A 15,517-nucleotide genomic window follows, 5' to 3' on the forward strand; every position below is an offset into this window, starting at 1 on the left:
AGGCAGGCAGGGCTAAGGTGAGGGGAAGGGGTCCCGGTTAGGCGGAGGCTGCGCCCGCCCCGGTCCCGGTGCGCTGAGAGCGCTGCCAGGCCCTGCCGCTGTGACTCGGAGGTGGGAGCGGGATGCCGGCCTGGGGGTGTCCCCGGTAGGGCTCCCCTGGCACGGTGGCTCCGTAGGAGAAGCAAATCCCGCTGCACAGGCATGGAAACATTACCTCGGGTCAACACGGAGCAGCTGGCAGCTGTGCGTGTGCCTTCAGGCTCTGCTCTCCTTGTGTTTTGGATTTTTTCCTTCTGGCTCTCCCATTTTTGCCCAGGATTCAGTGTTTGTGCTAAGGATATAAAAGGATATATAATATTGCACTGGGGGTTGAGGATCCCAAAGAACAGGTGTTGTTTGTTACTCGGCTGGCTCACTCGCTTGCCCGGCTGTCCGCAGGGAGAGCAGAGAGCTGCGCTCGCTTTGGTGGTTTCCAGTCACGCCGGTAGCAAACACTTCATAGGCTTTGAACATTCAGGTGTAGTGTAGGGACTTGTGTAGAGCTCACAGGATGAGGCTGATACATAAAGATAGCATTCTCCAAGTAATTATTACCTGCAGCCACGTGTTTGACTCTGCTTGTGTGCTAACCCCGTTAGACAAACACTGCTTTGTTTTGGCAATGATGTTCAAGGAGCTGATTGGAAATGCTTTGTTACTTTCAGCATTTCTGCGGGGGTTTGAGCTGGTTTTGTCATGTTTCCCTTCTGGGTGTCCCTGCTGAATAAGGCTTTTAGTTCTCACCATTTCAGTAAGAGTGGAATGGGGGCTATAGCTAGACAGGGTTGTGGGAAGTTTGGACCCATCAGATCTTTCCAGATCCTGCCCCTTCTGCAGGGACCCAGCCTGGATATCTGGCTAGTGGGGCCAGAGCTGGTTTGGAGCTGTCCTATGTTTCTGTTTCAGCTGCTTCCCAGCAGTGCTGTGCACAAGAAAATCGAAGAGAGCTTTTGTGGGAGGGAGCAGGATTGTAGCTGGAGCTGTGCTGAAGCTGCAGCCTGGTGCTGGGCAGTGCAGCTCCTCCATCCTTGGCTGGCCCTCCCTGATGCTGCCATGGATTCCACACTGCCTGCTCCTGCTCAGCAGTGTCTCATCTGCCTGCCTTCCCAGCCTTGTCATGTGCTGTGAGGAAAACTGCTCAAGAGAGAGCTCTGAGAGCAGGAGTTCCTAAGGTGGAGAGGTTACCTTAGTGTGGCCCAACCTGTGTTAGCATTTCTGTTAACATGCATTAATTCCAGGTGCAGGACTTCTTTGTGATTAGAAAAGTGTGACAGACTTAACTTGAGTAGGTTATTAGCTCCCACCTGTTGGAAAACTGTTGATTGCCATTAAAAAAAAAAAAAAAAAGCAGGGACTTGCCTTATGTTTCAAGTTGTACCTGCAGAGCCAGGGTTGCATTTACTATTTTTATACTGTGTGTGCCAAATCTCTCTCTTCCCATTAAAGGAAAAACAAACATCATTAGCAGCCCCATCAATGTTGCTGCTGCATGGAATGCTGAGGGGAGAGGGAGAGTTTTAGAGAGGCAGAGATAGATGTGGTGCTTCCTCTGCTGATGAAAACATCACAGAGATCTATTCTCTGGCTGGCAGATTGTGGGCACCAGACAGCTTCCAAAAAGCTCCAGGTGACATTTCCCCTTTTTTATTCCTCTGCTTTTCATTTTTGTAGTTTTCTCTGTGCTCCCCTCCTCATGGATACAGCACAGTTGTGAAAGGGAGGAAGAACCATGAGCAAGTGCAGGTTCTCTCTCCTAGAGCAGCTCGAGGTGATCCCATCTCTGGTGTGACACAGGAGTGTTCAGTGCCCATCAGAACAGCTTTCTGAAGCCTCTCTGGAGGAGCTGCTGGCAGCAGGGGACAGAGTGAGGCTGGTTTGTGTGTGAGAGCCCTCTGTTGTGGCAACCTGGGCAGCGATGTAACTGCAGTTGGATGCTGCTTCACTTTGGAGGTGGGAACTCTTGAGGGCTTTTTGCTTCACCCCTACCCTCCAGAAAATGAGATACTGTATCTTTAGCATCCTTAGGTTTTAGTCTGCTAAGCAATGACTTGGCAAAGAAATATGATCTAAATGTTTTCCTTTTCAGACCTGCGCTTGCATTATTCTTTTTCATATAAGAATTCAAAATTCCATTCTTGAGATGCATTTAAGTTATCACCTAATAATATTAATAATAATGCCAACTGTTATATTTATTGGCAATTGTAATTGGCAGCTAAGTACTGACTGTGCCAGGTACCTCACCTTCCTGTTTGATACAAATGCAATGCTGATAAGCCAGGGTAGTAATTGAGAAACAAAACAAGCCTAACTATTCAGTGCTGCGTTTTTTTCCTTGTTTGTTTCTACCTCACATTAATTAGTCTGCATGTTGATCACCTGTGCCTCTCGTCACAGAGCTCTCTGTGCCATACCTCAGGTGTGGGAAGTTTTGTTCTGCTTCAGTTTTACAATTAGGACCTGAAAAATGAGTGCAGGTTTTCCAGGAAGTTTTCCCACCCCATCATTTTGAGGAAGGTCTAGAAAATATTTCTTGCTTTTGTCTAAGAGCACTTGTTGTTTATGTTTGCTGTATCCAGGGGCTGAACTAATGTTTATTTGAACAACCTGTTTCTGTTTGGTGCTGATGTGGTTTTCTGCTCTGTTCTGTTTTCTCTGGGTGTTGGTTTTGGTACTAATTTCTGAAGCACATAAAGTAATAGACCAACTTCTAACTGACTGGTGCTGGTGAAATGAAGTTGCAGTGCTTTGGTACCTGCAGAAAGGTGTCCTTGTGGATGCTGTGGAGGACAGTGCTCTCAGGATTCCTGTGGCAATGCTACAGGAACTTTCTTGGCTAAAAGTGAAGCTTTCACCTTTTCATGTGCTTCTAGAAAGCAAAAGGAAAGGTAAATCATTCAAAACAGGCATGATGGGATCTCACTGTAATGAGGCAGAGGCAGTTGTGTCTTGCTTTCTTCACATTCACACTCAGTACTTCGTGCTGGATGTGAATTTGAGATTCTCTTACAACAACACTTAACTTCATGTAGCTGCTGAAAGGCTTTGGCAGCCTGATATTGCTCTAAATAGAGCTTTTCCCATAAATCTGGAGCATGCCACTCCACCAACTACAGTAGTTCCATAAAGTTTTGGTGTAGTTAGATATTTTTGCATGGCATATATTATGATTTTAAATGTTTAGTGCGTGTGAGTGGGACAAAATAAGTTTTGTTTTCTTTGACCTGTGCACTTAAAAATGTGGAGTGTTTAGGTGTTCAGTCATGCCAAGTCTTGCTATTTTAATGTGAGATTCTTGGTCTCCCTTCATGAATCAGTAACTGCCCTCTGTAATGCCCACTCTCTCTGCCTTTCATCTTTTCTGCTTGTTTTACTCCTGTTTTCCCTTTTTCCCTGCTTCAGCAGTTTCCTCTACTCTCCGTTTTCCTGCAGGTTTCCTCCTGCCCCGTTTCCCCATGTTATCAGGTTAATGAGTGCTGTAGCTATTTTTGACACACATTGCCATCAGTAAGTGCTGGAGCTGACACCTGGTTTCAGAGGATAGTCTTTGTGTCTCACTGCAGCTTTGTGGTCTGTTCATTCTGCTTGTTAGGAAAGGCACAAGTCCAGCAACTTTCATTTAATCTGCATTTCAGTATTGCTAAATGTAGAAATTGCAGAAGGTAATCTTAAAAATTAAGTTTTTTGTACATAAGAATTTTATCAGCTGGTAAGAAGTTGATGTTTTTCTGCAAATGTACCTTTCAAACAGGCTGCTGGGTGTAGCAGGAGTGTAACTGTGCACCTGTTGAGTAGCTAAGCTGTCAGCTCAAAGTTCCTGTAAGGAGAGGGGGCTGAACTAGATGCTTTTCACAAACTGAATGAGAAGAGTGGAACAAGATTTTTCTGCAAGGTGGCTGTTTGGCAGGAAAACTAAGCTGCAAGCAGTGGCTTTTCATATGTACTGCAGGTAGAACTTGGCAGTGATGTTTGCATCCAGTCATCAGTTAACTATCTGTTTTGTCTCATCACAAGGATATTACACTGCACTTGATAATCTGTGGTGTTAACCTTGAAGAAGTCTTTTTCCTTATCAGAAGGATGTCTGGATTTTTGCTGTGTGGGAGATGTTACTTGGAAATGCTGCCTAAACACAATACTAGAGTTGAAAATAACAATAATCCTTTTTAAGCTGTTTAGGGTGTTAGGGAGAGTTGGGTTATAAATTGTCAGTGACATTCTTTACAAGTCTCTGGGGCTTTGTAGAGCTGTGATAGCCTGATAAAGTAGAGCATCTGATTGTTCAACAGAAGAAATTAAAATGACCTGGCTTAATTGATTTTCTATTTATGTACTGGAGGCTGCTTTCTGGCGAAGAAGTTTTGCTGTGTTCTCTTAAGGGGGTGGCAGGGAAGGAGCATTAAAATTAACGGAAGTGAATCCTCATCTCAAAGCTTACGCTGGCTAAGACCTGTTTAGATGTATTTGTAGGGGTGTGCTGGTGCTGGCACCATGACAAGGGAGTTCTTGTTTTTGCTGGTCTTGCAGAAAGACTGCTCAATTATTATTTTTTCCTAATGCTTCTTCTATATTGACAAGTCGTTCCTTTACTAGTTTGTCTTGCTGTAATTCTGGATTATTATTGACACACAAAGTTTCACTGAGTAAAACTTTGATTCTTGTGTGGAAATGAGCCTTTAGTGCTGGTGTGAGATTTGTTGCTTAATGGCACAGTTATCCAGTATGTTGTGAATTATCCAGGCAGATAAAGCAGTTTTTCTGCAGATGTATATAATTTATCAAGACAGGAGCTCTGTCACCCATGACTGTGTTAATCTTGTGGTCCTGCTACTTTTTCCTTGCTTACCTCTCCCTGTACCTCTTGCAATCTTTCCTGAACAGTTTGCTTACTTCAGACAGCGAAAAGCAAAGGGCGACGTCGCGCAGTCGCAGAAAAAGGCGGCGAAGAGGAAGGGCTCGGCTGTCCACACGCATGACCTTCCGAAGGAAGAGCACCCAGTAGCAGCTGGAGATGCTGGGAAAGGCATAGAGGCTCAGGCTGAAGACACCAGCCTGCCAGAGGCAGCAACAGAGGCACAGGTAAATTTTAGTGTTTCTCACCTTCACTCCATTTGCAGGTAACAAGTGTTGCAGGTGGTTTTTGACTCAATTGAGTGTTAGCTCATGGGCCACTAGCTGCTCCTGAGAGGTAAGTGAATTGCTGTTGTTTTCACTTGTAGAAGTTCACTCTCTAACAAAGTAATCTCATTTACTAAGACATTACATGGCCTGGGCAGCTGTTATTGCCAGGGAGCTGTTAGCCTCCTAAATTAAAGTTTTTTGCTGCCATGGACTTCTTTTTGGGCAGACCTGCGGTTGTGGCTGTGAATTCATCAAATGGCAAATCTGGATTGGGAGATCAACAGATTAAAAGCTGCCAGGACCTTGTAATGCACAGCATTAATTTGGTTTTGTATCACTTGGCTGGCTCAAATATGCTTAAATGTTTTCTGAAAAACTATGATTTATTCCAGCCATTGTAAAACCAGCATAGATGTTATTTCCACAGATTTGTTTGAGGTGTGACTCTGCTTGTGTCTGATGTATTTTGGTATGTCTGTACTCATGGATCTCTAGAGGTAGTCATGTTCTCTATGGAAAGCATTTTGTGCCTTCTGCACCAAAAGCATCTCTCCAGATGTTGGTGTGTTTTCACAACATACCACAACAGCATCAAACTAAAGTGTTTGCAAACCTGCAATGATGGGGGATAAAATTTGCATGTGTTATCGTGCTTTCTCTTGTGAGGGTAGACCTGATGCTTTCAGGATATCTTCAACAAAATGTTAGCATTGCAAAGGCTTTTATGAAGTTACACACTGAGGAAAAACATAGTGTTTTGTCACTCAGCAGTGTTCTTGCTGCATTCATGTGAGCTTAAATTAAAAACAAACAAAAATCACTTACTGCTGCTAAGCAGCTTTTTTCAAAATAGCTGGCTTGTAAAGCAGCTGGAATTCTAGGTTACCTGGAGAGGGTGCCTCCAGGGAGGCAGTGATCATTGGGAACTACTTCAAGCAGACTCAAAATGCAGGGAGAGGTGTGGTCTGCCTTTTTTAAATAATGCAGTGGTCATCTTGGTCTTGTTGTGAATTTAGTGAGAGGGAAACCTCTTTCAAGGTATCAAGCTATGTTAAATCTGTGTCTCAGAAAAAGGTGTTGCTTTTGTGATTACCTGAATGGTTTTAGCATGTTTGTTAATTAATCTCCTGTCAGTTTACTAGTTTTTAGTACTAGATTAAAGGTTGCTCAAGTATTTACCAGCTACAACAGAAGAGGATCAAGCATTGAATCAGTGTTGAGGATTAGCCCTAAATTTAAGTGGACGTTATAATTCGTTTGTTTGTTTTGCAGTTTAATTCATTTCACCATGAAAGACCAGCTGGATTTAGCATAAAGTCAGTTTCTCACAACACAGGCCTTTCTGGCTCATGCTTAAGATGCTTCCAAAATCATTCTGCTTTACCTTATTTTTATTTAAAATAGCTATGATTTAGTGTTTGTTTCATTTGTTCATTTACCAGGGCAGCACTGATTTGTCTAGCTGGGAGCCGCTGGATGATCATGCAACTGAAGTAAGTGTTAAACGGTGTATCTTTAGTAAAAGGTGCTGGATAGAGCTGAAAAAAGACTGATAATGGATTTCTAAAATGATTAATTGAACATTATTATCAAATATGATAAAACTGATGTGATTTCACCATTTTATGGTATAAAACAGTCATTTCTCTCTATGTACATGTACTGGCTGTGAAAACTGGTTGCTGAGAAAATTGGGTTTTGTAAAATCACAGACTTTGCCCAGAGAAATTGGAATGTTTATAATGTTTCCAATTGATACATGGGTTCATTTCTCATTGTTTCATACAATACAAACAAAATGTATTCAAAATAAAATACAAGATACTGTATCCTCTGTGATGATTGTAACAATGTTGCTCCTAAGAAGCCACAGATACTTAATTTTAGTTGAAGAGCTTTACATTGTTGTTTCTTATTTGGGTGGACTGTTCTCCAGTCAGATGGATGTCAAGGCTTTGTTTAAATTGGCAATATTCTGCTTCCATCCTCACAACTGGAGGTATTTAAATCCCAATACATGCCAAAATGGCATGTTGCCACCATTTGGTGCTATAGAATCACAGCACTTTTACTTTACTTTTGTGCCTTAAACTATCATGAAAATGTCTCATCTATGATAATTTTTAATTTGAAGTTTTGAAGCCTTAAGGATTTTAGGTATGTAATGTTTCTATTAGATACCAAGTCCCAGCATTGAGTTACTTTTAAAGTATAATTTGTCCAAGACTTAACCTTGAAGCTGAATTTGTTTTCAGATGAATCCCAAAATGGTATTTTTAGTGAATAAATGCATTTGTTTCCCTTATGAAGAAAGCTAGGATAAATTGTGCTGCAGAGTACAGCGAGGCTGATGCTCAGGTGTGCCAGGCAAGGATAGCTGAGCTGGAGAGCAGGCTGCTGGAGAAACAGGAGGCAGTGGAGAGACTCACTGTGCAGATGGATGAGCTGCAGGACCAACTCACCCAGCACAACGATTCCATGCAGCTCCAGGTATGTTTGACAGAACTGGGTAATGGGATAATAGTACCTTATTTTCATCCTAAAAATATTTAGGCCTCAAGACTCAAAAACCTGTTGTTTTTTAGTGAGAAGTACTTCACCTTGCTAACATGTAGTGCAAAAAGCACCATCCTCTCCCAGAATATTAAAAAAATAATATTTTGCATTCCCCTTCTCCAGCAGTACTATGTAAAGGTAAATTATTACCAGGTGCTTTCTAAGACTGGTTAGTTTCCCCTTTATATGTTCTTTTTCTCATTCTAGGATTGGGGAAATAAAGACATTTCCTGTTGGTGAGAAATAAATTGAAAAGATAAATGTGATTAACATAAAATAGGATTAATGTGTCCCATCTCATTAGCTTCCTCTCACATGGGTGAAGGGAATTGCAGGCAGATAGGAAACAATTTAGGGGGTACTAAATATTCATTATGTCCTTTTTGAAAACGTGATGGCTTTTTCATCAATGAGAGCTACAAATTTGGAAGTAAAAATACCAATTTCATTGCTGGTACCCCATAATTTGTTTTTAAAATCACTTTTGATTAGGTTTGTCATCTATGAGATCAATTTAAGCCTCCTCTTCCTTCATGCCTGCCATCATCTTTGGACACAAAGATTTCTTTGGTGCAAGCTGGTTAAAACTGAAATGTAACTACAGACTCTGTAATGGCTTTGCTTCAACAAAACCTACTTGGTTCCAAATATGTTAAGAATATCTTCATTAAAAGTGCACTTCTTGTGACCCCTGTAGGAAACAACAGTTCAGGAGCAGAATGAAATCATCAGGAAGTTAACAGCCTGCCTTCAACAGGCCAAGAAAGACCGGGATGAGCTGCAGGAGGAGGCTTCACGTGTGGCTGGCCAGATCCACGATTTACAGCTCCAGTTACATCAGGTGTGCCTCTCCTCCAATTTGCATGTCCTTACAGAGACTGCAAGAACAACTTCAGACTGTGAATGTAAAAACCTTGAGCTGGTCATGTAGCTCCTCATAGTTCAGTCTGTAGCACAGCAGTGAGAATGGTTTCAGGGCGAGGCAGGGTTTTTTCCTGGTTACTACGGAGAAGTCCTGGAAATAACCTCAGATTTTCCACTTGCTTGCATAACGTTTTGAAGGTCATTGCACTTCTTTGTTTATCACTTAAGCCCTTGTTAGGGAATTTTGCACAATGTTGTTAGTGGTGTTATGGGTTGAGTGAAAGCATTAGACAAGCTCTGCCTTAGGTTCAGATTTTTGGCAGCAGATTGAATTCAGGTGAGGCACACCTAAACAGCTCTGGCTTGTGAGTTCTTTAGAACTGCAGATCAGGTTTATCATAAATTGAGTTATTTACTGAGTAGGCAGAATATTAACAGACAAATGGCCTTAAACAGGTTAAAACAAGTACTAAAAGATTACGTTAAACAGTGCACAACATAAAGGTATCTCTAGTATAGCTAGCAAAGAAATACTATAGATTAAGAGTCAGTGTAACTTATCACTGAACTGATGAGGAGGTACACAGATTGCTTTCATTCAGCCCCCAAGAGAGTGACCACAAAGTAGCATCCCAGCTTTGGGGAAGGGCCCCACACATTTCCACAGAATGTGCAGAAGACTTCTGCCTTGTGAAAATTTGGTGTAGCTTTTATAGTTTGTGAAGTTAAGTGTCTGTCAGTCAGAAATTCAAGCTTATCTTCCTACGATCTCTCTCCCAAGGCAAGATGTTCATTGTCAGCTGGGAATGCCACCTCCATGGTGCCAGAAATATCTCACTGCCAGACAGATGTCTGGCCTGAAATATTTCACCAATTAGCAAATTCTTGGGAGGGGGAAGATGCCCTGAGCTATTGCACCAGCTGATAGGCAGAGCAGATAAGCCCTTCTGTGGTGGGGGAATGTCCTGCCACAAGTGGTTTGTGGCCTGTGCACAGCTGTTGCTATATAGTTTGGGCTTGCATGTGATCATTTGTCCTTTGCCAGAGAAATCTGTGAATTTCTGCTTGGGCAACTGGAACATCTCAGCTGTTAGACAGAAACTTGCTGTGCTGAGGTCATGTGACTTGGCTCAAAGAAAGAAATTTAAAATGACACGGTTCAAGCAGCATCTCTGACAAATAGGAACCTGCTTCAGTGCAACAGGTTGATCATGGATCTAATCCCTCTATAATGACATATACTGCAGCCTTTCTCTGCTTTAAAATGTATTTTTAAAGTGCTTTATTCTTTCTTGGTGATACTCAGTGTTCCAGTAGCTATTCTCTCTGACCCTATGTATTTGTTGTCCTTGGAGCTTTGTAGTATATGCCAAAGAGAAATGTTTGTGTAGTAACTGTTTCAGGTTTGCAGGGTATGGGATTACATATCCTAAAGTCTGGATAGGAAGGGAACGAGGTTTAAAAATTTTAAAAAACAAAACTAAGCCTTTTTAGTCCAGGGATTATATTAATGGAGTTGCTTATGGCCTGAAAAAGGTTGCTAAATGAAATTTTGTAAAATAAAATAACAAAAAATAGTGCTTTCTATCTACAGTTCTGATTGCAACAGCAAAATGTAGTAAAAGTGAAGGCTACTCAACAGGTGTTTGGGATTTGCACCATAAGCCATTGAAAGACAAGGATCAAGCCTCAATAGCATTTCAGGCATATTCTAAATAAATCTAGTGAGATGATGCACATTGTGGAAGGATGTCAACTTTGATATCAGATGAAAGCACTAATACTGTCTTGCATATTCTTTCTTGGTTTTAGCAACATACTGAGAAAAATGTTAAATATAACATATTTTATGTTGTCCTGATGGGATAAATGTTTTCCTTTCATTTGAAAGGATATGGAAAGGAAAAACCAACCTTTAGTAAAGAGCTGTAAATCCTTTCCAGAGAAGGTTTTGCTCATTGTCCTCTTAATGGTATGCCCAGTCCTTTGGGAGTTCTGTTTTGTATTGGAGGAATTCAGTATGATTTATTATGCTAGATTTATGGGTTCATAATGTTAGAGAAGCCACCACATGGATGAATTATCTAACATTTGCATCTTTTCAGTAAGTAATAGTATCTAAAACATGACAAGTGTTGTCTGCCTTTTTAGGGTGATTTTTATTCCTTGAGAATGAAAGATGTAGGGTAAATCTCTAAATACACTTGCTTACAGTGAGTCTTGTGTATGAGTTGTTTGGATACAAACTTCCTCCTGACTGTGACTGCCTTTTATGTGCCCAGGTTACTGAGCTACTGAGGAGTAAAAGTCTCAGGAAAAACGAAGGATTAGAAGCCCAGCAGCAAATGTTCTTGTTTCAGGATCGTCTCAGAGAGCAAAACGCGCACTTGGAGAGTCTGCGTGAGAAAGCACATGACCTGCAAGTGCAGCTGGAGTCTTCCCAAAAGGTAAAAACGTATTTTTTTTAATTATTTCAAATTTGATGATAACTTGAATTTACTATAGTGTCATAGTCATGAAAAAAGCCTTTTTATATAGAAATAAATTTGTAGGGATTGTGATGACTAACATAAATGAAACAGCTTAATGTTTGGTTTCCTTTAAGAGTGTAACTAGTACTGCCATAAATGGAAACCTTAAACTTAAATGTTGTTATTTCTGAATGCAAGTTAAAAACATGAGGCTTAAGGAAAAGAAATCATGGTGTATTTTATATGTAATGTTTTATTTTTAAGAATACCAAAGATAAAGAAAATCTGCTTGCCCAAATGGAAGAGGATATGAAAGATACAATACAAAAGCTACACAAAAGCATAGATGAAAAAGAACAATTTATTAAAAGTCTTCAAGATCTGCTGACATCAGAAAGATCTGGCTTGTCTATACTACAGCACACACTTTGTCTTCGGGACTCAGAAATAACAGAATTAAAAAAAGAAATTGCTTTATCCAAAGTGAAAGAACAGCAACATATTGAAGAACTGAGAATCAGTCATGAGAAGGATATTTGCAGACAGTTGGATAACTTGAGGAATGAGCTGGAGAAGTGCCACAGGAGAGAGATTGCAGAAGCCAAGCAGATCTATGAAAAAGAAATTATTTTAAAATATAAAAATGAACTTGAACAGTTAAAGAAAGAACTCTGTACTTTGAATTCTCAAGAAAACATTCAGAATTTGAATGGCATAATAATTGACCTGAATGTAAGGCTTCAAGAATCTGAAATTAGTAAGGAAAATTTGAGGAGAAAACTTGAAAACCAACGGGAAGACTTTCAGAGGGAAAAATCTGAAATAGAGACTAAATACAAGGATTTAATTGATGGCCTTAAGTTTCAGCTTTCTTCTGCAGAAGAGCAAGCGAAGGAAGCCCAGCGATATAAAAAAGAAAAACAATCCTTGAATGAAGAGATTCAGAAGCTGAATTCCTACATCCAGGAATTAAATCAAAAGCAACTTTATGAGGCTAAAAAATGTATAGATGTAAGGGGAAATCATGATGGAAAGATTGACTCCAATAAAAAATTACTGAGGGAAAACCAGATTTTATCAGGGAAGTGTCAGCTGCAGGGAGTGGATCTGGAGGAGATGTGGGACAGAGCATGCCAGCTGGAGGGCAGAGATGAGCCAGTGTATCAGCCAGAAGTGGAGTTCCAGTCTGACTCCTCAAGGGATCAGTTAGAAGAAACAAGGAATTTAGAGATCACGAAGGATAATGGAAGTGGTGAAGGGGAGAACCTGTCTGAAGAACCCTTGTCAGAGCTGGGGCTTCTCAGTGGTGATGAAGGTATATTGGATAAATACCTCATTGCCACAGAAACTCCAGAGGACTCCTATGGGTTCAGCTCTTTGGAGGGCCATGCCATTGAAGAGGGCAGATGCAATATGTATGGGTTAGACAGCAGTGTGCTCCTAGAACCCAGCAGAGAGTTTGTATCTTCTTCATTCAACTGTAGCCTTGAGGAGGGGACGTGTCTTAGTGCCTTGGCTCAGGACCTTTCTGAAGAGGCAGAGGTGAGAGCAGAGGCCTTTGTTTCATGTGTGTCAGATGGCTCCCTGCAGCAAAACAAAATTGGAGACCACGGTGACGCAGAGGATGGTGAGATGATGTGTTTGGCAGAGAGACATCTGAAGCCAGCTGAGCTGCTCCATCAGGAGTCAGACTTGGAAATGCCTTATCAGGACACCCAAGGAGCTGTTGGAAATTGGGAAGAAGCCGTGTCTGAGCTCTCTCATAGGCATGCAAAACTGGAGGAAGAATATGAAGCACAGATCCATTGTGAAAAAGAACTTCCTCAGAAAATGGAGGAGGAGAAAGAACTTGAAAATAAACACATGCTTCTACTAAAGCAGCAGGGTGAGGATGAGGGTCAGCCATCTCTAACACAAGTGTCAAACCCCTCTATCTGGCTAGAAATGGTGAAGGACCTCCAGGTGGAAAGGGACATGTTGGTGATGCAGCTGCGAACTCAGGAGCAGTTAGTGAGAGATGCTCAGGAGCAGAACACAGCTTCTGATTCTGGGACAAGCAAAGTGCAGGCTCTTTTTGGCTGTCAGCTGGCAGCTTTGCAAAGTCAAAGGGATGGGCTGCAAAGCCAGCTTAATGCTCAGAAGGCTAAAAACCAGAGAATAGCAGAGCTGTTGAGTCAGAAAACTGTATCTGAAGAGACATTGCTAAAAGAACTGGAGTTGCTCAAAGCTGAAATCAATAATAAAGAACAAAATTTAATACTTTTGTTGAAGGAAAAAACAGCCTTAAGAGAGAGACTATCCAGTGTGGAGGAGGATCTGTTGAAAGCAGAAAAAGCACTAGCAGAGAATGCTAGCATCATTGAGGACCTTGAGAAAAACATCCATGAGCTTAATGCTGAAATGAAAAACATCAAAGAAATACAGGAGTGTGAAAGACTGAGCTATGAGGACAGGTTAAACCTCAGCAACCAAGAAATTAATAAACTAACTGCTGAAATAAAGGAAAAGACTGCTGAGTACAGTGAGCAAAAAAACCAGTTGACTGAAGAAATTGCCCAGTTGAAAAAGGCTCATTTGGAGCTTGAGGCTCGCTTGCAGGAGTCCTGTCAGGCTGCCCAGGAGGCTCAGTCCAAGATGGAGAAGCATTACAAGGAGGAAATGGATAAGATGGAGAGTCAACACCTTGCTGAATTAAGTGAAGTGAGTTTGGCACATGAGAGAGAGGTAGGAAACCCTGATAACTGCAGGAATTGTGGGATTTTGAAATGCTTAAGGTAGCCATTGCAAATGTTTGTATGCCTGTTTTCAGATCAAACAGTTAAATGCTGAAATAAAAGACAAAGTGGAAGAGCAACAGAGGCTGGAAGAAAAAAGAATGGAAGAGATTGCTGTAATAAAAAAGGTACGTGCTGTAATTTTGCATTGTTGTGTAAACATTTTAGAGATGCAAGATTATATTTATTGTTTTATTTGATGTTTTTGATTTGGGGTCAGGAGGATGGAGAATTCTTTCTCCATAATTAGGACTAAACAATCATATTTTGAAGAAAGCTTTTCATCAGAGCATTCTCTGCAGGTTCATGAACGGGAGCATGATCGGGAGGTCTCTGAGCTGGCTGCTAAACACGCGGAGGAAATGGAGAAGCTCCGTGCTGAGCTCAAGGAGGAGCAGAGGCACCTTTTAGATGAACTCCAGCAGCAAATGGCAGCCACACACAGAGCAGAGCAGGAGCAGGCTCAGCTCCAATCCCAGGTAAAAACAGGAAATAACACAGTGGTTAATACAGTTCTTAGCTGAATTGATGATCTCCAGCATACACAGAAATCAAGGCGCCTTCTCCTTAATTTTTGTGGCTATTACACTTGCTCTTTCACATGGTGCTGCAACCAAAGGAAAAGGAGTGTTCTCTTGGTGGGTGGTAGTAGATATATTTTAGAGGAGTTCTCCAGAATCCTCACTTTATATTATATTTTATATTTTTAATATATATTTTAATATATATTTTAACATTAATTTTATTTTAACATTGATTCTGAAGAAAACTGGTTGTTTAAATTGATGATTTTGAGAGAAAAACAGCTTTGTAGTTTTTTTGTCTTCGCAAGTTTAACAAGTTAATTTTATAAAGGATATAAACTCCTCCCACTTTTTAATTATCTCACTATTAATAATTAGGAATGCTGTAGTGTGAAAACCTGGCTTTTACTTCTGTACACTTCCTGGGTTTTTGAACATTTCCACGAAATGCAAAGTGGAAATGGAAAGAATGTCTAGTGTTAGGTCTAGTTACAACCTGTTGGTACACTGGGTCGTTTACTTAAGAATTGAGGAGTGGTGAATTGTATTTCTTCTTCTTCAATATCACTTAGACCTTTACTTTGTTAACAAATTATAAACAACAGCAAACATAAGGAGTTCTTTCAATAGACAGTGACCAGCTGGGGTAAGCTTGTGTTCTGCTTTGATGTGAGGAAGTGGACAGATGCAGGATATTTTGTAGGAAATTAGGAGGCAGGTAAGGAAAGCCTTTTACATTGCACTGAAAACATTCAAATATCATTATAGCAGCTTATTTTAAGGGTTCCTTTAAGGGTCCTTGCCACAAAGAATCCGTCTCCAGGTACAGAAAGACAAAACTTAGATGTGTTTAACAGTGAAAACTGAAAGTGGTAACGAAAAAACAAGCACATTTCATTAGAGGGGAGGGAGAAACCCTTTTTTACTCCACTGCAGACACTGCACAGCCTTGAACTGGAAGCTTTACGCCTGACCTTAAACAATATGCACACCTCTCAGCTGGAGCTTACACAGTCCAACTTGAGGAAAGAGAAGGAGACTGCCCTCATGGAGCTGCGGGAGATGCTCAATGACAAGCGTGCTCAGGAGGTCGCCATTCTGCAGAGCCGCCACCAGCTGGAGTGGGAGAGGATCAAAGAACAGTGTCTGAAGGAAAAAGAAGACCTTA

The 15,517-nt window shown here is 41.1% G+C and overlaps 1 protein-coding gene across 1 annotated transcript in view; it reads left to right on the forward strand.

Moving 5' to 3' along the window:
• Nucleotides 1–15,517, forward strand: part of PCNT (pericentrin) — a 70,829-nt gene that overhangs the window by 970 nt on the left and 54,342 nt on the right. The window contains 10 exon segments of the mRNA XM_031063397.1: nt 3–17; nt 4,921–5,118; nt 6,603–6,653; nt 7,471–7,650; nt 8,414–8,557; nt 10,863–11,027; nt 11,316–13,775; nt 13,861–13,953; nt 14,128–14,304; nt 15,286–15,517. The exon segment at nt 15,286–15,517 is cut by the window's right edge and continues 39 nt beyond it. Of these exon segments, the coding sequence (XP_030919257.1) occupies nt 3–17; nt 4,921–5,118; nt 6,603–6,653; nt 7,471–7,650; nt 8,414–8,557; nt 10,863–11,027; nt 11,316–13,775; nt 13,861–13,953; nt 14,128–14,304; nt 15,286–15,517 (3,715 nt within the window).

This window comes from Geospiza fortis, unplaced genomic scaffold, assembly GCF_000277835.1.
Source record: "Geospiza fortis unplaced genomic scaffold, GeoFor_1.0 scaffold390, whole genome shotgun sequence".
NCBI lineage: Eukaryota > Metazoa > Chordata > Aves > Passeriformes > Thraupidae > Geospiza > Geospiza fortis.